The following is a 25,562-nucleotide window of genomic DNA, read 5'->3' on the forward strand; positions in this document are numbered from 1 at the left end:
GCCCGACTCCCCCCCACCCTGATTTCCTCCCAGTTCCCTGACCCAACCTGACACGGTTGGGCAGCACGGTAGCATAATGGTTACCACAGTGGCTTCCAGGATCCCAGGTTCGATTCCCCACTGGATCACTGCTGTGTGGAGTCTGCACGTTCTCCCCACGTCTGCGTAGGTTTCCTCCGGGTGCTCCGGTTCTCCTCCCACAGTCCAAAGATGTGCAGGTTAGGCGGATTGACCATGATAAATTGCCCTCAGTGTCCAAAACGGTTAGGAGGGGTTATTGGGTTACGGGATAGGGTGAATGAGGGCTCAAGTGGGTCGGTGCAGACTTGATGGGCCGAATTGCCTCCTTCTGCACTGTATGTTCTATGTTCTATGAAATGGCTCCATCGCCCGACCCGCCGACTCCCCCATTGATCCAAGTTGACTATCCTGCATCACCTGACTCCTACCCTGAGCCACCTCCCCCTTGGCTGTCTCTCAACCTGACCTCAGCACCTTACGCACACACCAACCACCCAGCTGCCACCTTACCCCCTTCTCTGTCTTCACCACCCTACCACCTTGGCAACTTACTTTCCATCGCTTTGCAAAGACGTTTTGGTACAATTAAACTCTTTGCTCACAGAAGATGGGGCAGCAGGGTAGTATGGTGGTTAGCATAAATGCTTCACAGCTCCAGGGTCCCAGGTTCGATTCCCAGCTGGGTCACTGTCTGTGCAGAGTCTGCACATCCTCCCCGTGTGTGCGTGGGTTTCCTCCGGGTGCTCCGGTTTCCTCCCACAGTCCAAAGATGTGCAGGTTAGGTGGATTGGCCATGCTAAATTGCCCGTAGTGTCCTAATAAAGTAAGGTTAAGGGGGGGGTTGTTGGGTTACGGGTATAGGGTGGATACGTGGGTTTGAGTAGGGTGATCATGGCTCGGCACAACATTGAGGGCTGAAGGGCCTGTTCTGTGCTGTACTGTTCTATGGCAAACAGGGGATAAATGTGAGGTTATCCGCTTCAGTAGCAAAAATAGGAAGGCAGATTATTATTTGAATGGGTGTAAATTGAGAGGGGTGGACACTCAGTGAGACCTTGGTGTCCTGGTGTATCAGTCACTGAAAGTAAACGCAGAGGTACAGCCAGCAGTAAAGAAGGCAAATGGTACGGTCTTCATAGCGAGAGGATTTGAGTGTAGGAATAGGGATGTTGTATTGAAATTGTATAGGGCATTGTTGAGGTCACACCTGGAGTGTTGTGGGCAGTTTTGGTGTCCTTATCTGAGGAAGGATGTTGTTGCTATGGAGGGAGAGCAGGGAAGGTTTACCAGGCTGATTCCTGGGATGGTGGGACTGACGTATGAGGAGAGACTATATCGGTTCGGATTATATTCATTAGAGTTCTGAAGAGTGAGAGGGGATCTCATAGAAACGTATAAAATTCTAACAGGATTAGACCGGGTAAATTCAGAAAGATTGTTCCCGATAGTAGGGGAGTCTCTCAGAAGCTGCATGATTGCGAGTGGGTTCCAGATGTAGAGGAGCAGGTCATCAGCATAGAGAGACATTCTATTCCCTGTTTGGATCCCCTTCCAGCTTTTTGCGTCTCGCACAGCGATTGCCAGGGCAAACAAGAGCGGGTACAGTGGGCATCCCTGCCTAGTGCCTCTGTGCAGCTGCAAGTGTTGGTCCGTACGCCCAACTTGGAGGCGTTGTACAGAGTTTCACCCATAAGGTGAACCCCGACCCAAGCCCAAACCGCTCTAGTATCTCAAAGGCCATTTCTGCATCCAGGGAGATTATCACCTCTGGCTTTCTCTCCCCGGAAGGGGCCATTATTGCATTTATCAGCCGCCTGATGTTTGCAGTTAGCTGCCTATGTTGACAAAGCCCATTTGGTCCTCTGCAATCACCTCCGGTACACAGTTCTCTTGGCCAGGACTGTCACTAGTATCTTCACGTCTACATTGAGCAGCGAAATGGGTCTGTATGATCCGCATTCCGTCAGGTCTTTGTCTTTCCTGGGCATCAGCGACATCAAGGCCTGTATTGGCGTAGGGGGCAGGGTACCCCTTGCCAGCGAGTCTGTGAACATCTCCTGTAGGTGTGGGGCCAAAGGTCCCAGGGCCTTCTACGCCTGCATGGAGCTGACACTCCATCATCTCTCCCAACCCTATTGGTGCTTCCAGCTCCCCACCGCCTATCGTCCCCCATGACTGGCATGTCCAATCCATCGAGGAACCTTTTCATCTCTGCACCCCCGTTGGAGGGTTCAGAGGTGGACAGCCCTCGGTAGAAAGTCTTTTCTGCCCATTTGACCATCCCGTCTATATATTCCTGTAACCAAAGACTGTGAACCTCACAGTTACCCACCCGGCCCATCCATGTGTCAGCCGCAAAATTATTGATCCATCCCCCCCACCCCCCCGTCACATTGTCATCTCAGTCATTTATATAAATGACGAACAATAGGAGACCCAGCACAGATCCCTGTGGTACGCCACTGGACACTGGCTTCCTGTCACTAAAGCAGCCGTCTGCCATCGACCCTCTGTCTCCTACATCTCAGCCAACTTTCAATCCACCGTATCAGGTTCCCCTGTATCCCATGTGTATTTGCCTTCTTTATAAGTCTCCCGTGTGGCACCTTGTCAAAGGCTTTGCTGAAATCCATATAAACTGCATCAACTGGCAGCACGGTACACAGTGATTAGCATTGTTGATTCACAGCTCCAGGGTCCCAGGTTCGAATCCCGGCTTGGGTCACTGTCTGTGCAGAGTCTGCACACCTGGTCACATGCTCAAAAAATTCAATCAAAACTTCTGTTATGTAGTCACCTGCTGTAATGTAGCAGCCAGTTTCCACAAAGCAAGATTCCACAATCAGCAATGTCATCATGAGCAGATTATTTATTTTAGTGATGTTGACGGGGCAGGGCACCAGGGTGAAGACCTCTGCCCTTTTTTGAAATTGGGTCAAGGAATCGTCTACACCCCCCCCCCCCCCCCCCCCCCCCCCCCGGGACAGATGGGGTCTTGGGTGAAAATTCTCTGTTGAAAGATGGAAACCCATAAAATGGTTTTTCATTTCATTCTCGATAGTGAGACCTTGCTGTGCTTACACTCGAAAGCAATTCACCTTTGAACTATTTTGAGATATTTTTTGCACAGACCCAGAGCGAGACGTTGAAGTACCTTGGAGCAGATTGCGTGCAGCCTGGTGGCGATGGCTTTTGCTGGCGCGTCACAGCGGAACACGTGACATTTCAGCACTCGCGTCAGCTTGTCTCTGGCGACATAGGCAAAATCCCTAAAAAAATACAAAATAGATTCAAATACCTCAAGAGGGACAGGACGGTTAAATCAGAGACAGGACCTGTTTGTGTCCAGGTACCGTCGAATAAACACACGATATGTAGACATTCCTCACAAGGAAGAATGGACAAAGAACACGGTGACACAACATCTCTAAACTTTGAACTATAAGAATTGGGGCTATGAATTAGGGTGGTAACTGAATAAAGATTTGCATTTCTACAGCACCTCAGGACATCCCAACCAATGAAATTACTTTTGAAGAGCAGATATTTGTGAGATAAGAGGTAACGGTAAAGTCACCATAGTCCCAGATGACCAGAAGCCTTTGAGGGGGAGAGCTGACCGGTTGGTGGTTTAACCTGAGGGTCACCACTCCTCAGACGAGGGGCAAGGTTGGGAAGGCAGAGCCTTCCGGGTCCGGGAGTGATCCCGCGCTGTTAGCCTCACACTGCATCACGAACCAGCTGTCCAGCCCACTGAGCTAAACCTGCCCCAGAATGAGCCGTGCCACTATGTTTTTCTGCTGTTAACTGAGGGAGAAATATTGGCCAGTGCGCCAGGGAGAACCCCCTCCCCTTCTCTGGAGTAGTGCCTTGGCAATTCTCATACATGGTCGGAGAGTGTGGAAGATGACCATCCGGCAGTGCTGCACTCCCTCAGTACTGCACTCTGAGCATTGGCCTGGAGTGTGTCCTATCTGCAGTGAGATTTGAACCGTGACCTCTAACTCAGGGTTGAGGGGGCTGTGCAATGAGCTACTGCTCAACAGCACAGAGACACAATGAAGAGTGATTGGTCAGATAAGGTTCAAAGACTTGAGAATAAGGGAATGGTTACCAGCTCAGTGACCAGCCAAACAGATGTCACGGGTGGAGGTACATCCACAAGGAACGCACACAAGGAAATGAATGAAATGTGATGAATCACAGACAGGCAGTAATTGGGATATAAATGCAACTGATTCTATTTTAGGAGTCTAGTTTAATTAAGAATGTGTTCAAATAGATTGGAAGACGACACAATGAGGTGAGGGATGTGAGGCTCCAGTACTGTACCTCTCACTGCATCACAGCCAGCCCAGCCAGAGGAGAGAAAGATCAAATTACATCATTACATCACAAAAAAAACAATCGAGACAGTACAAGACAGGCAGCATTCTACATCCCCAAGCACAAATCTGTACCCACACTCTCCTCCCTCAATTCTCTCTCTCAGGGAGACATCTGTACACTGACTGGTGTCTCTAAGTCCCCTCTCTCTCTCAGGGAGATATCTGTACACTGACTGGTGTCTCTCAGACCCCTCTCTCTCTCAGGGAGATATCTGTACACTGACTGGTGTCTCTCAGTCCCCTCTCTCAGGGAGATATCTGTACACTGACTGGTGTCTCTCAGTCCCCCCTCTCTCTCAGGGAGATATCTGTACACTGACTGGTGTCTCTCAGTCCCCTCTCTCTCAGGGAGATATCTGTACACTGACTGGTGTCTCTCAGTCCCCTCTCTCTCAGGGAGATATCTGTACACTGACTGGTGTCTCTCAGTTCCCTCTCTCTCAGGGAGATATCTGTACACTGACTGGTGTCTCTCAGTCCTCTCTCTCTCTCTCTCAGGGAGATATCTGTACACTGACTGGTGTCTCTCAGTTCCCTCTCTCTCAGGGAGATATCTGTACACTGACTGGTGTCTCTCAGTCCTCTCTCTCTCTCGCTCAGGGAGATATCTGTACACTGACTGGTGTCTCTCAGTCCCCTCTCTCTCAGGGAGATCTCTGTACACTGACTGGTGTCTCTCAGGGAGATATCTGTACACTGACTGGTGTCTCAGTCCCCTCTCTCTCTCAAGGAGATATCTGTACACTGACGGGTGTCTCTCAGTCCCTCTCTCTCTCAGGGAGATATCTGTACACTGACTGGTGTCTCTCAGTCCCCTCTCTCTCAGGGAGATATCTGTACACTGACTGGTGTCTCTCAGTCCCCTCTCTCTCAGGGAGATATCTGTACACTGACTGGTGTCTCTCAGTCCCTCTCTCTCTCAGGGAGATATCTGTACACTGACTGGTGTCTCTCAGTTCCCTCTCTCTCAGGGAGATATCTGTACACTGACTGCTGTCTCTCAGTATCTCTCTCTCTCAGGGAGATATCTGTACACTGACTGGTGTCTCTCAGTCCCCTCTATCTCTCAGGGAGATATCTGTGCACTGACTGGTGTCTCTCAGTCCCCTCTCTGTCTCAGGGAGATATCTGTACACTGACTGGTGTCTCTCAGTATCTCTCTCTCTCAGGGAGATATCTGTACACTGACTGGTGTCTCTCAGTCCCCTCTCTCTCAGGGAGATATCTGTACACTGACTGGTGTCTCTCAGTCCCCTCTCTCTCTCTCAAAGAGACATCTGTACACTGACTGGTGTCTCTCAGTCCCCTCTCTCTCAGGGAGATATCTGTACACTGACTGGTGTCTCTCAGTCCCCTCTCTCTCAGGGAGATATCTGTACACTGACTGGTGTCTCTCAGTTCCCTCTCTCTCAGGGAGATATCTGTACACTGACTGGTGTCTCTCAGTCCTCTCTCTCTCTCTCTCAGGGAGATATCTGTACACTGACTGGTGTCTCTCAGTCCCCCTCTCTCAGGGAGATATCTGTACACTGACTGGTGTCTCTCAGTTCCCTCTCTCTCAGGGAGATATCTGTACACTGACTGCTGTCTCTCAGTATCTCTCTCTCTCAGGGAGATATCTGTACACTGACTGGTGTCTCTCAGTCCCCTCTATCTCTCAGGGAGATATCTGTGCACTGACTGGTGTCTCTCAGTCCCCTCTCTGTCTCAGGGAGATATCTGTACACTGACTGGTGTCTCTCAGTATCTCTCTCTCTCAGGGAGATATCTGTACACTGACTGGTGTCTCTCAGTCCCCTCTCTCTCAGGGAGATCTCTGTACACTGACTGGTGTCTCTCAGGGAGATATCTGTACACTGACTGGTGTCTCAGTCCCCTCTCTCTCTCAAGGAGATATCTGTACACTGATGGGTGTCTCTCAGTCCCTCTCTCTCTCAGGGAGATATCTGTACACTGACTGGTGTCTCTCAGTCCCCTCTCTCTCAGGGAGATATCTGTACACTGACTGGTGTCTCTCAGTCCCCTCTCTCTCAGGGAGATATCTGTACACTGACTGGTGTCTCTCAGTCCCTCTCTCTCTCAGGGAGATATCTGTACACTGACTGGTGTCTCTCAGTTCCCTCTCTCTCAGGGAGATATCTGTACACTGACTGTTGTCTCTCAGTATCTCTCTCTCTCAGGGAGATATCTGTACACTGACTGGTGTCTCTCAGTCCCCTCTATCTCTCAGGGAGATATCTGTGCACTGACTGGTGTCTCTCAGTCCCCTCTCTGTCTCAGGGAGATATCTGTACACTGACTGGTGTCTCTCAGTATCTCTCTCTCTCAGGGAGATATCTGTACACTGACTGGTGTCTCTCAGTCCCCTCTCTATCTCAGGGATATCTGTACACTGACTGGTGTCTCTCAGTCCCCTCTCTCTCAGGGAGATATCTGTACACTGACTGGTGTCTCTCAGTCCCCAACTCCCTCTCTCAGGGAGATATCTGTACATTGACTGGTGTCTCTCAGTCCCCTCTCTCAGGGAGATATCTGTACATTGACTGGTGTCTCTCAGTCCCCTCTCTCAGGGAGATATCTGTACACTGACTGGTGTCTCTCAGTCCCTCTCTCTCTCAAGGAGATATCTGTACATTGACTGGTGTCTCTCAGTCCCCTCTCTCAGGGAGATATCTGTACACTGACTGGTGTCTCTCAGCCCCCTCTCTCTCTCAGGGAGATATCTGTACACTGACTGGTGTCTCTCAGTCCCCTCTCTCTCTCAGGGAGATATCTGTACACTGACTGGTGTCTCTCAGTCCCCTCTCTCTCTCAGGGAGATATCTGTACACTGACTGGTGTCTCTCAGTCCCCTCTCTCTCTCAGGGAGATATCTGTACACTGACTGGTGTCTCTCAGCCCCCTCTCTCTCTCAGGGAGATATCTGTACACTGACTGGTGTCTCTCAGCCCCCTCTCTCTCTCAGGGAGATATCTGTACACTGACTGGTGTCTCTCAGTCCCCTCTCTCTCTCGGGGAGATATCTGTACACTGACTGGTGTCTCTCAGTCCCCTCTCTCTCTCAGGGAGATATCTGTACACTGACTGGTGTCTCTCAGCCCCCTCTCTCTCTCAGGGAGATATCTGTACACTGACTGGTGTCTCTCAGTCCCCTCTCTCTCTCGGGGAGATATCTGTACACTGACTGGTGTTTCTCAGTCTGCTCTCTGTTCTGGAGATATTTTTTCATGAAAATATTTTATTCCAAATGTAAATAATAACAACACCTTGTTCCAACCAAACCGAGTAAATAGTTTGTACAGTTTTTCATTTTTATTACCATCTCCACCGTGATGAACAGCTCCTCAAATATCATCATGAACTCTCCACCATGCCTCAAGCCCTCTTCTGACCCGGTATTTTTTAATCGTTCATGGGACACGGGTGTCGCTGGCTGGGCCAGCGTTTATTTCCCATCCCTGAGAGCATTTAGGAGTCACCCACATTGCTGTGGGTCTGGAGTCACATGTAGGCCAGACCGGGTAAGGTCGGCAGATTTCCCTCCCTGAAGGACATTAGTGATCCTGATGGGTTTTAGGACAATCAGCATTGTTTTGTGCTGACCTTTAGGCTTCTAATTCCAGACTTTTATTGAATTCAAATTTCACCATGAGCCATGGCAGGATTCAAACCCGGATCTGCAATTACCCTGGGTCTCTGGATTATTATTCCAGCGACAATACTGGCCTTAAATTTATAGCCTTAAATTGAGGGGTAATAGATATAGGACAGACGTCAGAGGTAGGTTTTTTACGCAAAGAGTGGTGAGGCCGTGGAATGCCCTACCTGCAACAGTAGTGACCTCGCCAACATTGAGGGCATTTAAAAGTTTATTGGATAAGCATATGGATGATAAGGGCATAGTGTAGGTTAGATGGCCTTTAGTTTTTGACTTCCCATGTCGGTGCAACATCGTGGGCCGAAGGGCCTGTACTGCGCTGTATCGTTCTATGTTCTATATAAAAAAAATACTCTCTCCCCTCAAACCAAACTTCATCTTTACCAACCAGAGAAACTCCCCCAGCCAGGCCGCAACCTGCTGGCGTAGCCAACCTCCAATCCGTCGCCAGGTAATCAGAGAGGCAAAGGCCACAACATCGGCCACCTTCCCCTCCAGCGGTTCCAGCATCTCATCCCAAAGATGGTCACCATGGGGCCTGCCGTCACCTCGGCTCCCACTATCCTCGATAGGGTCCCAAACATCGCCCCCCAGAACCTCTCAAAGCCCCAAAACATGTGAACAGGATCTGCTGGCCCCCACCCACACCTCTCACACCCACCCATTACCCCCGGGAAGAACCCACTCGTCCGAGTGCACCCTGGGCACCACTTCCAACTCAATCAAGCTCATTCTAGCACAGGAGGAGGTTGAGTTCACTCACCGCATCGCCTCACACCAGTGACCCCATCCGACCTCCCGCCCAACTGCCCCTCCCACCTCCACTTGATCCTTTCCAGCAGCGCCTTGCCCCTCTCTCCCAACCATCCGGATATGTCCCCAATCCTGCCCTCCCACATCTCTGGAAGCAGCAGCTTCTCCAGCATTGTGTGCTGTTGGGGAGGGTTTAAACTAATGCGGCAAGGGGATGGGAACCGATGTAGGAAGTCGGAGGGAAATAAGGTGGGGACAGAAACAAAAGGCAGTAAGGGGGAAAGTGGAAGACAGAGGAACCAAAGTCAAAACCTAAAAATTCTGAAAGGGCAATATTCGGGAAAGATAGAGGGAAAGGAAAGGGAGGTGGGGTAGCATTGCTGATTAAAGTGGAGATTAACGCAATAATAAGGAAGGACATTAGCCTGGATGACGTGGAATCTGTACGAGTGGAGCTGTGGAACACCAAAGGGCAAGACGGCACGGTGGCACAGTGGTTAGCACCGTTGCCTCACAGCGCCAGGGCCTCAGGTTTGATTCCCGGCTGGGGTCATTGTCTGTGCGGAGTCTGCATGTTCTTCCTGTGTCTGCGTGGGTTTCTTCCGGGTGCTCCGGTTTCATAGAATTCACAATGCAGAAGGAGGCCATTCGGCCCTATTGAGTCTGCACCGGCCCTTGGAAAGAGCACCCTAACCAAGCCCACACCTCCACCGTAACCCCACCTAACCCAACCCAACCCTGAGGGCAATTTAGCATAGCCAATCCACCTAACCTGCACATCTTTGGAATGTGGGAGGAACCCGGAGCACCCGGAGGAAACCCACGCACACACGGGGAGAAAGTGCAGATTCCGCATTGACAGTGACCCAAGCCGAGAATCGAACCTGGGACCCTGGAGCTGTGAAGCAACAGTGCTAACCATCGTGCTACTGCATTGCCCATTTCCTCCCACAAATCCCGAAAGATGTGCTGTTAGGTAATTTGGACATTCTGAATTCTCCCTCTGTGTACCCGAACAGGCGCCGGAATGTGGCGACTAGGGGATTTTTACAGTAACTTCACTGCAGTGTTAATGTAAGCCTACTTGTGCCACTAGTAAAGATTATCATTGAAATGTTAGTGGGCGTTGTGTACAGGTCATCAAGCAATAGTTGTGAGGAAATTTTGGAAGTGTGCAGTAAGGGTACAGGTGTTGTTATGGGTGACCTCAATCTGCATATTGATTGGGTTAATCAAACTGGTAGCAATGCAATGGAATAGGATTTCCTGGATCATATAAGGGATGGTTTTCTCGACTAATATGTTGAGGAACCAACTAGCGAGCAGGCCACCCTCGACTGAGTATTGTGCAATGAGAGAGGATTAATTAGCAATGTTGCGGTGCAATATCCTTTAGGGACGAGTGACCATAATATAATAGAATTCATCATTAAGATGGAGAGTGACACAGTTAAGTCTGAGACTCGGGTCTTGGACTCAAATAAAGCTAACTGATGGTATGAGAGGTGCATTGTTAAGGATAAGCTGGCAAAGGATACTTGAGAGGTTGACAGTGGATAGGCAATGACACATTTAACGAACACATGGATGAACTTCAACAATTGGACATCCCTGTCTGGTACAAGAGTAAGACGGGGAAGGTGGCTCAACCATGGCTAACAAGGGTAATCAGGGATAGTGTTAAAGCCAAAGAGGAGGTATAAATTGGCCAGAAAAACAGCCAGCCTGAGGACTGAGAGAAATTTAAAATTCAGCAGAGGAGGGCGAGGGGTTTAATTCAGAAGGGGAAATAGCATGCGAGAGTAAGCTTGCAGAAAACATAAAAATTGACTGCAAAACCCTCTATAGATATGTGAAGAGAAAAAGACTGGTGAAGACAATGTGGGTCCCGTACAGTTACAATCAGTTGAATTCAGAATGAGCAACAAAGAGATGGCAGACCAGTTGAACAAATACTTTGGATCTGTCTTCACTAAGGAGGACACAAATAACCTTCCGGAAATACGAGGGGACAGAGGGTCGAGCATGAAGGAGGAACTGAAGGAAATCCATATTAGTCAGGAAATTGTATTGGGGAAATTGATGGGATTAAATCCCGTTAAGTCCCCAGGGCCAGATGCTTTGCATCCTGGGGTACTTAAGGAAGTGGCCCTAGAACTAGTGGACACATTGGTGATCATTTTCCAGCATTCTATAGACTCCGGAAGAGTCCCAATGGATTGGAGGGTAGCTCATGTAACCCCACCTTTTAAAAAAGCAGGGAGAGGAAAAAGGGGGAATTATAGACGGGTTAGCCTGATATCGGGGGTGGGGAAAATGCTGGAGTCAATTATTAAGGATGGAATAACTGAGCATTTGGAAAGCAGGGAAGGACAGGATCGATCCCAGTCAGCATGGATTCACTAAAGGGAAATCAGGCTTGACAAATCTTCTGGAATGTTTTGAGGATGTGGCCAGTAGAGTGGACAAGGGTGAACCAGTGGATGTTGTGTATCTGGATTTTCAAAAAAGTTTGACAAGTTCCCACACAAGCGATTAGTGAGCAAAATTAAAGCTCATGGTATTGGGGATAACATATTGTCATGGTAGAGAACTGGTTGGCAGACAGGAGTCTGTGATTAATTAAAAAAGTTAAAGACTTAGAACAGTACAGCACAGAACAGGCCCTTCGGCCCTCAATGTTGTGCCGAGCAATGATCACCCTACTCAACCCCACGTATCCACCCTATACCTGTAACCCAACAACCCCCCCCCCCCCCCTTAACATTACTTTTTAGGACACTACGGGCAATTTAGCATGGCCAATCCACCTAACCCGCACATCTTTGGACTGTGGGAGGAAACCGGAGCACCCGGAGGAAACCCACGCACACATGGGGAGGATGTGCAGACTCCGCACAGACAGTGACCCAGCCGGGAATCGAACCTGGGACCCTGGAGCTGTGAAGCATTTATGCTAACCACTATGCTACCATGCTTTACCAAACTTTAAAAAAAAGCATATATTTCACAAAGATGGGTGACAGGTTATAAGATTGGACTGACTAGAAAGAATATCAAAGACTGACAAAAAGATTAATAAGGTAAAAATTTAGAGTATGAGAGGAAACTAGGGAGAAATATAAAAATGGATAGTAAGAGTTTCTATAGGTACTTATCAAAGTATTAACAAAGTGAGCGTTAGCCTTATAGAAAGTGAGTCTGGAGAATTTATAATGGAAAATAAGGAGATGGCAGATGGATTGAGCAGATATTTACATCAGTCTTCATTACAGAGGATACAAGTAACATTCCAGAAATAAATGTCAATCAAGAGCTGGAAGGGAGGAACTCAGGAAAATCACAGTGAAGTGGTACTGGGGAAACTGCGGGCTGACAAACTTCACATGTCCAGGTGGACTTCACCCTAGGGTCTTAAAAGAGGTGGCTAGTGAGGTATTTGATGCGTCGGTTTAATTTTCTAAAAATCCCGAGATTCGGGGAGGGGGCCATTAGATTGCAAAATAGCAAATGTAATTCCTCTGTTAGAAAAGGGAGGAAGCCAGAAAGCAGGAAACTACAGGCCAGTAGCTTAACATTAAAGATGTTGTGACAGGAACATCGATAAATTCAAGGCTGAATCAACATTGTTTTCTGAAAGGGAAATCATGCTTAACCAATTTATTGGAGTTCTTTGACAAAGTGACATGTGCTGTGGATAAAGGGGAACTGGTGGATGTACTGTACTTAGATTTCCAGAAGGCTTTTGATAAGGTGTCACATCAAAAGTTATTGCAGAAAATAAAAGATCCTGGCGTAGGGGTAACATATAAATAATAAATTATCTTTTATTGTCACAAGTAGACTTACATTAACGCTGCAATGAAGTTACTGTGAAAATCCCCTAGTCACCACATTCTGGCGCCTGTTCGGGTACACAGAGGGAGAATTCAGAATTCTCAGCTGGTCAAGGAATTGATCCCGCGCTGCTGGCCTTGTTCAAACCAGCTGTCTAGGCCCCTGAGCTAAACCAGCCCTATTAATATATTAGCATGGATTGAAGATTGGCTAGCTAACAGGAAAGGGAGTTGGCATAAATGAGTAATTTTCTGGTTGGCAGGATGCAACGAGTGGATTTCCACAGGGATCAGCGCTGGGACCTCAACTTTTTACAATTGATATAAATGACTTGGATGAAGGGATGTTACTAAATTTGCTGTGACACAACGATAGGTAGGAAAGTAAGTTGCGGAGAAGACATAAGGAGGCTACAAGGGAGCACAGAGAGGTTAAGTGAAATCATCCATTTTGGGAGGAAGAATAAAAGCAAACATTTCAGAGCCCTGAGGTTCAGAGGGATCCCAGTGCACCACCAACTTCTCAAGGACAGTTAGGGGTGGGCAAGCCAGCAACGCCCAACTACTAGATATTACTTTTTAAAATGAATCGCAAAATGCGAGGCTGCAGTTGAGCAAGTAATTAGGAAAGCTAATCAAGTGTTTAGTACAAGGGGGAATTGTACAGTGGACTAGTGAGACTGTATTTGGAATACTGTGCACAGTACTGACCTCCTTATTTAAGGAAGGATGTAAATGCATCAGCAGTTCAGGGAAGGTTTACTGGACTGGTGCCTGGAATGGGGGCGTTATGAGGAATGGCTGGACTAGCTAAGCTTTTATCTGCTGGAGTTTAGGAGTGTGAGAGGCAACTTGCTGAAACCTTTAACATAGAATCATAATGTTTAACAGCACAGGGAGGCCCTTTGGCCCATCGTGTCTGCCCAGGGTTTAACAGCACAGGGAGGCCCTTTGGCCCATCGTTCTGCCCAGCCATCAAGCATCTATCTATTTTAATCCCATTTTCCTGATGGTTATATTCTCTCAATTCTGTCATAACCCTTGTAATCCTCGACCCTGTGAAAGATTTTCTACCTCGGCCTACTCTCCCGCTCTATCCCTATAACCCCACGTATGGATCACAGCCAATCCACCTAACCGGCACATCTTTGGGCTAGGAGAAGAAACCGGAGCACCCGGACCAAACCCACGCAGCCGCGGAGAGAAAGTGCAAACTCTGCACAGACAGTGACCCAAGGCCGGAATTGAACCCGGGTCCCTAGCACTGTGAGGTAGCAGTGCTAACCACTGTGCCACTGACTAGCCTACTCCTGCTCCTCGGCTGCATTTTCCAGAGGTGGGGAATTTTCCAGGAAGTGCCCACCAAACTCCTGGTGGTGCAGGCAGTGAGGGTCAGGGGTTGAGGGATTCTGTGGGTTGGAGGTGAGGCAGAATAGTGACAGGGCAGGATTACAGGGTGGGCTATTTTAACAAGGCTCTGGTGTGGGTAAGGGAGCAGTTATGTTGACATACCGTCCATTGTCTCGCCCAACACCCCACACTCGGATGCTGACAATGGGTTGTGTGTGCAGCAAACTCTGGCCCAGTGGGTCGATGAGGTTCAGTGTATCATCCTCAAGCAGCAGCAACATGTCTTTACCCTGGGAAGAAGAGGCACATTATAACCAGCATTTTCTCACATTAATTGGGACGTTCCAACAGGTTTCACTGCCAATCAATTACTGTGAACTGCATCTGTTGTTACATAAGGAATGGTAGTAGCCGTTCTTCACACAGCAACATTTCACAAACAGCAATGAGTCATATGGGATGGGAGCAGTGCTGAATGGCGCCATGGCCAGGTCTCCCAGGCGTGGCCCAATGGCTCATTTAAATATGTTAGTTTGGATCCTGCACAGTAAGGGCGGGATCCAGATTGCGACGTCTCGCAAATCTCCTGAGGGGCGTCTGGTGAGATTAAACAACCTCGTCGTGTCACTGAGTCAGGTGCGGTGAGGCCGTTCGATCGCGCCTATAATTTCCCTTTGACAAAACCCTGCAGCCTATCCTTGAGTAATCTTTGCCTCCCCAAGTGGAGATTAATTCTGTCCCTCAGGATTTCTTCCAGCCCACTGAAGTTCGACTCACTGGCCTGTAATTTTCTGGTTTATCTCTGCCATCTTCTTGAATAATGGGACGACATTAGCTCTCTTCCAGTCCTCTGGTACCTCTCCTGTGGCCAGAGAAGATTTGAAAATTGTCAGAGCCTTTGCAATCTCCTCCCTTGCATCCCACAGCAGCCTGAGTCTGGACATTTATCCACTTTTAAGCCTACTAAAAATATTAATACCTCCTCCCTCTCAATTTAACTTTATTCAAGTACATGACAGTGCCCTCCCTGACTTTGTTACCTACATCGTCCTTCTCCATTGTGAACACAGGTGCAAAGTTCTCATTTAAAAATCAATCTCTTCCAGTTCCAGACACAGATTGCCACTTAATGGGCCCATCCCGTACTCTGGCCATCCTCCTGCCTTTAACATACTTATAAAACACCCTTGGATTTTCCTTTATTTTACCCGCCAGTGCTTTTTCATGTCCCTTCTTCACTCTCCTGATTTCATTCTGAAGTAACCCCCTGAACTCTCTACATTCGTCCAGGGTTTCAGCTAGTTTGAACCCAGGGTATCTGCCACCATCCTCCCTTTTTCTCCTGATCCAACTCTACATACCCCTTGACATCCAGTGTTCTCAGGGCTTGTTGCTTCCACCCTTCACTATCACGGGGACATGTTGGCCCTGTACTCTCTCTCATTCCTTTTTGAATGAATCCCACTGCTCTGATATAGATTTTCCTACAAGTAGCTGCTCCCAGTTAACTTTGGACAGATTTTACCTAATTTATTAAAATTGGCCATCCCCCAAGTCAGAAGATTTATTTGGGACACATCTTTGTCTTTTTCCATAACTACCTTAAATCCCACTGAGTTATGGTCAGTGTCACCAGGATGCTCCCCCACTGAAACTTTGCCCACTTGCCTCCTCCTCACAGTTCACCCTGGGCCCAGCTTCTCCCCTCAGTGACGTCAGGGGAGTTGGGGTGAGGACAGCGTATCTGATCTCTTGTCCGCACATTTGAATTAAGCTGAAGACACAGATGACACATCAACAGCAAGCACACAAAATCTCAATAATGAACTACCACATTGCAACACCACAGAACATCACAGGTTAAGGATGGGCCCAGAGTCAGGCGATGGGGTTCCACCTACCTCCCCCCAGTTGCCGGCAGTATCGTGCAGGTTGTTCTTGTGGTAAGAAAGCTGTCGTATGCAGTTGTTGACAGCAATGCTGCTCTTCCCTGGAGCGAGGTCCTCCTCCAACATCTCCACCCAACCAAGGGATCGGACAGAAAAACACTGCAGAAGACACAACCATCGTCACCTCCCCAAATCCAGGGCAAACAACAGCAATCAACAGATTCCATCTACCCTGGCAGTATTTGATGTGGACAGTGTAGAGGGAGCTTTACTCTGTATCTAACCCCGTGCTGTCCCTGTCCTGGGAGTGTTTGATGGGGACAGTGTAGAGGGAGCTTTACTCTGTATCTAACCCCGTGCTGTACCTGTCCTGGGAGTGTTTGATGGGACAGTGTAGAGGGAGCTTTACTCTGTATCTAACCCCGTGCTGTACCTGTCCTTGGAGTGTTTGATGGGGACAGTGTAGAGGGAGCTTTACTCTGTATCTAACCCCGTGCTGTACCTGTCCTGGGAGTGTTTGATGGAGACAGTGTAGAGGGAGCTTTACTCTGTATCCAACCCCGTGCTGTACCTGTCCTGGGAGTGTTTGATGGGGACAGTGTAGAGGGAGCTTTACTCTGTATCTAACCCCGTGCTGTACCTGTCCTGGGAGTGTTTGATGGGGACAGTGTAGAGGGAGCTTTACTCTGTATCTAACCCCGTGCTGTACCTGTCCTGGGAGTGTTTGATGGGGACAGTGTAGAGGGAGCTTTACTCTGGATCTAACCCCGTGCTGTACCTGCCCTGGGAGTGTTTGATGGGGACAGTGTAGAGGGAGCTTTACTCTGTATCTAACCCCGTGCTGTACCTGTCCTGGGAGTGTTTGATGGGACAGTGTAGAGGGAGCTTTACTCTGTATCTAACCCCGTGCTGTACCTGTCCTTGGAGTGTTTGATGGGGACAGTGTAGAGGGAGCTTTACTCTGTATCTAACCCCGTGCTGTACCTGTCCTGGGAGTGTTTGATGGAGACAGTGTAGAGGGAGCTTTACTCTGTATCCAACCCCGTGCTGTACCTGTCCTGGGAGTGTTTGATGGGGACAGTGTAGAGGGAGCTTTACTCTGTATCTAACCCCGTGCTGTACCTGTCCTGGGAGTGTTTGATGGGGACAGTGTAGAGGGAGCTTTACTCTGTATCTAACCCCGTGCTGTACCTGTCCTGGGAGTGTTTGATGGGGACAGTGTAGAGGGAGCTTTACTCTGGATCTAACCCCGTGCTGTACCTGTCCTGGGAGTGTTTGATGGGACAGTGTAGAGGGAGCTTTACTCTGTATCTAACCCTGTGCTGTACCTGTCCTGGGAGTGTTTGATGGTGCAGTGCAGAGGGAGCTTTACTCTGTATCTAACCCCGTGCTGTACCTGTCCTGGGAGTGTTTGATGGGGACAGTGTAGAGGGAGCTTTACTCTGTATCTAACCCCGTGCTGTACCTGTCCTGGGAGTGTTTGATGGGGACAGTGTAGAGGGAGCTTTACTCTGTATCTAACCCCGTGCTGTACCTGTCCTGGGAGTGTTTGATGGGGACAGTGTAGAGGGAGCTTTACTCTGTATCTAACCCCGTGCTGTACCTGTCCTGGGAGTGTTTGATGGGGACAGTGTAGAGGCAGCTTTACTCTGTATCTAACCCCGTGCTGTACCTGTCCTGGGAGTGTTTGATGGGGACAGTGTAGAGGCAGCTTTACTCTGTATCTAACCCCGTGCTGTACCTGTCCTGGGAGTGTTTGATGTGGACAGTGTAGAGGGAGCTTTACTCTGTATCTAACCCCGTGCTGTACCTGTCCTGGGAGTGTTTGATGTGGACAGTGCAGAGGGAGCTTTACTCTGTATCTAACCCCGTGCTGTAGCTGTCCTGGGAGTGTTTGATGGGGACAGTGTAGAGGCAGCTTTACTCTGTATCTAACCCCGTGCTGTACCTGTCCTGGGAGTGTTTGATGGGGACAGTGTAGAGGCAGCTTTACTCTGTATCTAACCCCGTGCTGTACCTGTCCTGGGAGTGTTTGATGGGGACAGTGTAGAGGAAGCTTTACTCTGTATCTAACCCTGTGTTGTACCTGTCCTGGGAGTGTTTGATGGGGACAGTGTAGAGGGAGCTTTACTCTGTATCTAACCCCGTGCTGTACCTGTCCTGGGAGTGTTTGATGTGGACAGTGTAGAGGGAGCTTTACTCTGTATCTAACCCCGTGCTGTACCTGTCCTGGGAGTGTTTGATGTGGACAGTGCAGAGGGAGCTTTACTCTGTATCTAACCCCGTGCTGTACCTGCCCTGGGACGTGCCCCATTCAGATGACGAAAACGAATAGACGTCTGAAGTTCAGATGAAAAAAAATTCAAGAATAAAACAAATAAGAAAACTTCCTTTCCCTCACCTTTGATTCATCATCGATGTTTAGGATTTTCTTGTAATTATCCTCTTCCTCTTGGCCCCTGAGAGAGGGAAATCTCAAAGTGTAAATGGGCTTTCTATATTAGCCAAAACATTAGTCAAATCAAAACCAGGACCGGGGGGGGGGGGGGGGGGGGGGGGGGGCACTGCTCACTCACCCCAGATTGAGGGATGCATATCGTAGTGTCGCTCCCTCAAACTCCTTCAGACTCGTATCCGAGGTCTCAGTTATGCTCTGCACCTCCTGTAGAAAAATACATTTCAGTTTGTTAGAAATCCCCAAACATCTTCAACAATGAAAAGGAGAGATTCTGCGGGAATTGGTGAGGTGGGCAACTACTGCGTGAAAGACTGGCGTGTACCACTCCGGCATCGGGCCGCGGCGAAGGGGCGGAATCCTCCGCGTCTTCAGGGGCTAGGCCGGTGCTGGAGTTATTTGCGCCGCGCCGGCCGGCAGGGAAGGGACTTGGCGCCACGGCAACTGGTGTCGAAGGGCCTCCACTGGCCGGCGCAAGTTGGCGTATGCACGGGAGCGCCAGCGTGTGCTGGCGTCATCCCAGCGCATACGCAGGGGGGGGGGTTCATCTCCGCGTCGGCCATCGTGGAGGAATAGCAGCCGAAGCAGAGGAATAGAGTGCTCCCACGGCACAGGCCCACCTGCGGATCGGTGGGCCCTGATCGTGGGCCAGGCCACCGTGGGGGCACCTCCCAGGGCCAGATCACACCACGCCCCACCCTGGAGGCCGGGATTATAAACACACACCGAGAGAGATTATAAACACACACCGAGAGATTATAAACACACACCGAGACAGATTATAAACACACACCGAGAGATTATAAACACACACCGAGAGAGATTATAAACACACACCGAGAGATTATAAACACACACCGAGAGATTATAAACACACACCGAGAGAGATTATAAACACACACCGAGAGATTATAAACACACACCGAGACAGATTATAAACACACACCGAGAGATTATAAACACACACCGAGAGAGATTATAAACACACACCGAGAGATTATAAACACACACCGAGAGATTATAAACACACACCGAGAGAGATTATAAACACACACCGAGACAGATTATAAACACACACCGAGAGATTATAAACACACACCGAGACAGATTATAAACACACACCGAGACAGATTATAAACACACACCGAGAGAGATTATAAACACACACCGAGAGAGATTATAAACACACACCGAGAGAGATTATAAACACACACCGAGACAGATTATAAACACACACCGAGAGATTATAAACACACACCGAGAGAGATTATAAACACACACCGAGAGATTATAAACACACACCGAGAGATTATAAACACACACCGAGAGAGATTATAAACACACACCGAGAGAGATTATAAACACACACCGAGAGATTATAAACACACACCGAGAGATTATAAACACACACCGAGAGAGATTATAAACACACACCGAGAGAGATTATAAACACACACCGAGAGAGATTATAAACACACACCGAGAGAGATTATAAACACACACCGAGAGATTATAAACACACACCGAGAGAGATTATAAACACACACCGAGAGAGATTATAAACACACACCGAGAGAGATTATAAACACACACCGAGAGATTATAAACACACACCGAGAGAGATTATAAACACACACCGAGAGAGATTATAAACACACACCGAGAGAGATTATAAACACACACCGAGAGAGATTATAAACACACACCGAGAGAGATTATAAACACACACCGAGAGAGATTATAAACACACACCGAGAGATTATAAACACACACCGAGAGAGATTATAAACACACACCGAGAGATTATAAACACACACCGAGAGATTATAAACACACACCGAGATTATAAACACACACCGAGAGAGATTATAAACACACACCGAGAGAGATTATAAACACACACCGAGAGAGATTATAAACACACACCGAGAGAGATTATAAACACACACCGAGAGATTATAAACACACACCGAGAGATTATAAACACACACCGAGAGATTATAAACACACACCGAGAGATTATAAACACACACCGAGAGAGATTATAAACACACACCGAGAGATTATAAACACACACCGAGAGAGATTATAAACACACACCGAGAGAGATTATAAACACACGCCGAGAGATTATAAACACACACCGAGAGAGATTATAAACACACACCGAGAGAGATTATAAACACACACCGAGAGATTATAAACACACACCGAGAGATTATAAACACACACCAAGAGAGATTATAAACACACACCGAGAGATTATAAACACACACCGAGAGAGATTATAAACACACACCGAGAGAGATTATAAACACACACCGGGAGAGATTATAAACACACACCGGGAGAGATTATAAACACACACCGAAGATTATAAACGCACACCGAGAGATTATAAACACACACCGAGAGATTATAAACACACACCGAGAGAGATTATAAACACACACCGAGAGAGATTATAAACACACACCGAGAGAGATTATAAACACACACCGAGAGATTATAAACACACACCGAGAGATTATAAACACACACCGAGAGATTATAAACACACACCGAGAGAGATTATAAACACACACCGAGAGATTATAAACACACACCGAGAGAGATTATAAACACACACCGAGAGAGATTATAAACACACACCGAGACAGATTATAAACTCACACCGTGAGAGATTATAAACACACACCGAGACAGATTATAAACACACACCGAGAGATTATAAACACACACCGAGAGATTATAAACACACACCGAGAGATTATAAACACACACCGGGATTATAAACACACACCGACAGATTATAATTCCATAGATTCACAACCCTTTGGGTGAAGAAGTTCCTCCTAAACTCAGTCCTAAATCTACTTCCCCTTATTTTGAGGCTATGTCCCCTAGTTCTGCTGTCACCCGCCAGTGAAAACAACCTGCCCGCATCTATTCTATCTATTCCCTTCATAATTTTAAATGTTTCTATAAGATCCCCTCTCATCCTTCTAAATTCCAACGAGTACAGTCCCAGTCTACTCAACCTCTCCTCATAATCCAACCCCTTCAGCTCTGGGATTAACCTAGTGAATCTCCTCTGCACACCCTCCAGTGCCAGTACGTCCTTTCTCAAGTAAGGAGACCAAAACGGAACACAATACTCTAGGTGTGGCCTCACTAACACCTTATACAATTGCAGCATAACCTCCCTAATCTTAAACTCCATCCCTCTAGCAATGAAGGACAAAATCCATTTGCCTTCTTAATCACCTGTTGCACCTGTCAACCAACCTTCTGTGATTCATGCATTAGCACACCCAAGTCTCTCTGAACAGCGGCATGCTTTAATATTTTATCGTTTAAATAATAATCCCGTTTGCTGTTATTCCTACCAAAATGGATAACCTCACATTTGTCAACATTGTATTCCATCTGCCAGAACTTAGCCCATTCACTTAACCTATCCAAATCCCTCTGCAGACTTCCAGTATCCTCTGCACTTTTCGCTTTACCACTCATCTTACTGTCATCTGCAAACTTGGACACATTGCCCTTGGTCCCCAACTCCAAATCATCTATATAAATTGTGAACAATTGTGGGCCCAACACGGATCCCTGAGGGACACCACTAGCTACTGATTGCCAACCAGAGAAACACCCATTAATCCCCAATCTTTGATTTCTATTAATTAACCAATCCTCTATCCATGCTACTACTTTACCCTTAATGCCATGCATTTTATCTTATGCAGCAACCTTTTATGTGGCACCTTGTCAAAGGCTTTCTGGAAATCCAGATATACCACATCCATCGGCTCCCCGTTATCTACTGCACTGGTAATGTCCTCAAAAAATTCCACTAAATTAGTTAGGCATGACCTGCCCTTTATGAACCCATGCTGTGTCTGCCCAATGGGACAATTTCTATCCAGATGCCTCGCTATTTCTTCCTTGATGATAGATTCCAGCATCTTCCCTACTACCGAAGTTAAGCTCACTGGCCTATAATTACCCGCTCTCTGCCTACCTCCTTTTATAAACAGTGGTGTCACGTTTGCTAATTTCCAATCCACCGGGACCACCCCAGAGTCTAGTGAATTTCGGTAAATTATCACTAGTGCATCTGCAATTTCCCTAGCCATCTCTTTTAGCACTCTGGGATGTATTCCATCAGGGCCAGGAGACTTGTCTATCTTTAGCCCTATTAGCTTGCCCATCACTACCTCCTTAGTGATAACAATCCTCTCAAGGTCCTCACCTGTCATAGCCTCATTTCTATCAGTCTCTGGCATGTTATTTGTGTCTTCCACTGTGAAGACCGACCCAAAAAACCTGTTCAGTTCCTCAGCCATTTCCTCATTTCCCATTATTAAAACTCCCTTCTCATCCTCTAAAGGACCAATTTTTACCTTAGCCACTCTTTTTTGTTTTATATATTTGTAAAAACTTTTACTCTCTGTTTTTATATTCTGAGCAAGTTTACTCTCATACTCTATCTTACTCTTCTTTATAGCTTTTTTAGTAGCTTTCTGTTGCCCCCTAAAGATTTCCCAGTCCTCTAATCTCCCAGCAATCTTTGCCACTTTATATGCTTTTTCCTTCAATTTGATACTCTCCCTTATTTCCTTAGATATCCACGGTCGATTTTCCCTCTTTCTACCGTCCTTCCTTTTTGTTGGTATAAACCTTTGCTGAGCACTGTGAAAAATCGCTTGGAAGGTTCTCCACTGTTCCTCAACTGTTCCACCATAAAGTCTTTGCTCCCAGTCTACCGTAGCGAGTTCTTCTCTCATCCCATTGTAATCTCCTTTGTTTAAACACAAAACACTAGTATTTGATTTTACTTTCTCACCCTCCATCTGTATTTTAAATTCCACCATATTGTGATCGCTCCTTCCGAGAGGATCCCTAACTATGAGATCATGAATCAATCCTGTCTCATTACACAGGACAAGATCTAGGACCGCTTGTTCCCTCGTAGGTTCCATTACATACTGTTCTAGGAAACTATCGCGGATACATTCTATAAACTCCTCCTCAAGGTTGCCTTGACCGACTTGGTTAAACCAATCGACATGTAGATTAAAATCCCCCATGATAACTGCTGTACCATTTCTACATGCATCAGTTATTTCTTTGTTTATTGCCTGCCCCACCATAACGTTACTATTTGGTGGCCGATAGACTACTCCTATCAGTGACTTTTTCGTCTTACTATTCCTGATTTCCACCCAAATGGATTCAACCTTATCCTCCATAGCACTGATGTCATCCCTTACTATTGCCCGGATGTCATCCTTAAATAACAGAGCAACACCACCTCCCTTACCATCCACTCTGTCCTTCCGAATAGTTTGATACCCTCGGATATTTAACTCCCAGTCATGACCATCCTTTAACCATGTTTCAGTAATGGCCACTAAATCATAGTCATTATCGATGATTTGTGCCATCAACACATTTACTTTATTCCGAATACTACGAGCATTCAGGTAAAGTACACTTATGTTGGTTTTTTTACCTCTGTTTTGAATCTTAACATCTCCAGTTTTATTCCTTTTGTTATTACTGGGCCTATTCACTGAGCTCCCCTCAGTCACTGTACCTTGTACTGTCGCCCTTTTAGATTTCTGACTATGGCTTCTCTGCCTTGCACTTTTCCCCTTCATTTTGCTTCTGTCCCTGTTTTACTACCTTCCAACTTCCTGCATCGGTTCCCATCCCCCTGCCACATTAGTTTAAACCCTCCCCAACAGCTCTAGAAAACACCCCCCCCAGGACATCGGTTCCAGTCCTGCCCAGGTGCAGACCGTCTGGTTTGTACTGGTCCCACCTCCCCCAGAACCGGTCCCAATGCCCCAGGAATTTGAATCCCTCCCTCTTGCACCATCTCTCGAGCCACACATTCATCCTATCTATCCTGACGTTCCTTATCTGACTAGCTCGTGGCACTGGTAGCAATCCTGAGATTACTACCTTTGAGGTCCTACTTTTTAGTTTAACTCCTAACTCCCTGAATTCCGCTTGTAGGACCTCATCCCGTTTTTTACCTATATCGTTGGTGCCTATGTGCACCACGACAGCTGGCTGTTCACCCTCCCCCCCCAGAATGTCCTGCAGCCGCTCCGAGACATCCTTGACACTTGCACCAGGGAGGCAACATACCATCCTGGAGTCTCGATTGCGTCCACAGAACTGCCTGTCTATTCCCCTTACGATCGAGTCCCCTATCACTATAGCCCTGCCATTTTTCTTCCTGCCCTGCTGTGCAGCAGAGCCAGCCACGGTGCCATGAACCTGGCTGCTGCTGCCTTCCCCTGGTGAGAAACTATATATACATAAATATATACAAACATAGAAACTGGGATGCCATTCAGCCCTTTGATTCTGCTCCACCATCCATTATGATCATGGCTGATCGTCAAGTTCAATACCCTGGTTCCGCCTTCCCCCATATCCGTCGATCCCTTTATCCCCAAGAGCTGTATCTAATTCCTTCTTGAAATTAGACAACGTTTTGGCTTCAACTACTTTCTGTAGGAGTGAATTCCACAGATTCCCCACTCTCTCTGGGTGAAGAAATTTGTCCTCACCTCAGTCCTAAAAGGTTTACCCCTTATCCTCAAACTATAACCCCTAGTTCTGGACTCCCCCACCATCGGGAACAATCTTCCTGAATCCACCCGGTCTCATCCTGTTAGAATTTTGTAAGTTTCTATGAGATCCCATCCGAACCAATTTAGTCTCTCCCTATACGTCAGTCCCGCCATCCCAGGAATCAGCCGGGCAAACCTTCGCTGCTCTCCCTCCATAGCAAGAACATCCTTCCTCAGATAGGGGCACCAAAACTACACACAATACTCCAGGTCTGGCCTCACCAATGCCCTATACAAATGAAGTAAAACATCTCAGGGCAGCACGGTGGCGCAGTGGGTTAGCCCTGCAGCCTCACGGCGCCGAGGTCCCAGGTTCGATTCCGGCTCTGGGTCACTGTCTGTGTGGAGTTTGCACATTCTCCCCGTGTCTGCGTGGGTTTCGCCCCCACAACCCCAAAGACGTGCAGGGTAGGTGGATTGGCCACGCTATATTGCCCCTTAATTGGAAAAATGAATTGGGTACTCTAAATAAAAATAAAACATCTCTATTCCTAAACTCAAATCCTCTCGCTATGAAGGCCAACTCAACTACCTCACATTTGCCTTCTTTACCGCCTGC

The 25,562-nt window shown here is 47.6% G+C and overlaps 1 protein-coding gene across 1 annotated transcript in view; it reads right to left on the reverse strand.

The window, feature by feature from the left end:
• Positions 1 to 3,115: 3,115 nt before the first annotated feature.
• Positions 3,116 to 25,562, reverse strand: part of LOC119977767 (amyloid-beta A4 precursor protein-binding family B member 2-like) — a 75,806-nt gene continuing 53,359 nt past the window's right edge. The window contains exons 4-9 of the mRNA XM_038818970.1: positions 18,472 to 18,557; positions 18,297 to 18,354; positions 15,908 to 16,054; positions 14,169 to 14,296; positions 4,354 to 4,359; positions 3,116 to 3,290 (exon numbers count right to left, since the gene is read on the reverse strand). Of these exons, the coding sequence (XP_038674898.1) occupies positions 3,116 to 3,290; positions 4,354 to 4,359; positions 14,169 to 14,296; positions 15,908 to 16,054; positions 18,297 to 18,354; positions 18,472 to 18,557 (600 nt within the window). The remainder of the gene's footprint in view (positions 3,291 to 4,353; positions 4,360 to 14,168; positions 14,297 to 15,907; positions 16,055 to 18,296; positions 18,355 to 18,471; positions 18,558 to 25,562) is intronic.

The sequence above is a fragment of the Scyliorhinus canicula genome, chromosome 14 (assembly GCF_902713615.1).
Source record: "Scyliorhinus canicula chromosome 14, sScyCan1.1, whole genome shotgun sequence".
In the NCBI taxonomy this organism is placed as follows: Eukaryota; Metazoa; Chordata; class Chondrichthyes; order Carcharhiniformes; family Scyliorhinidae; genus Scyliorhinus; species Scyliorhinus canicula.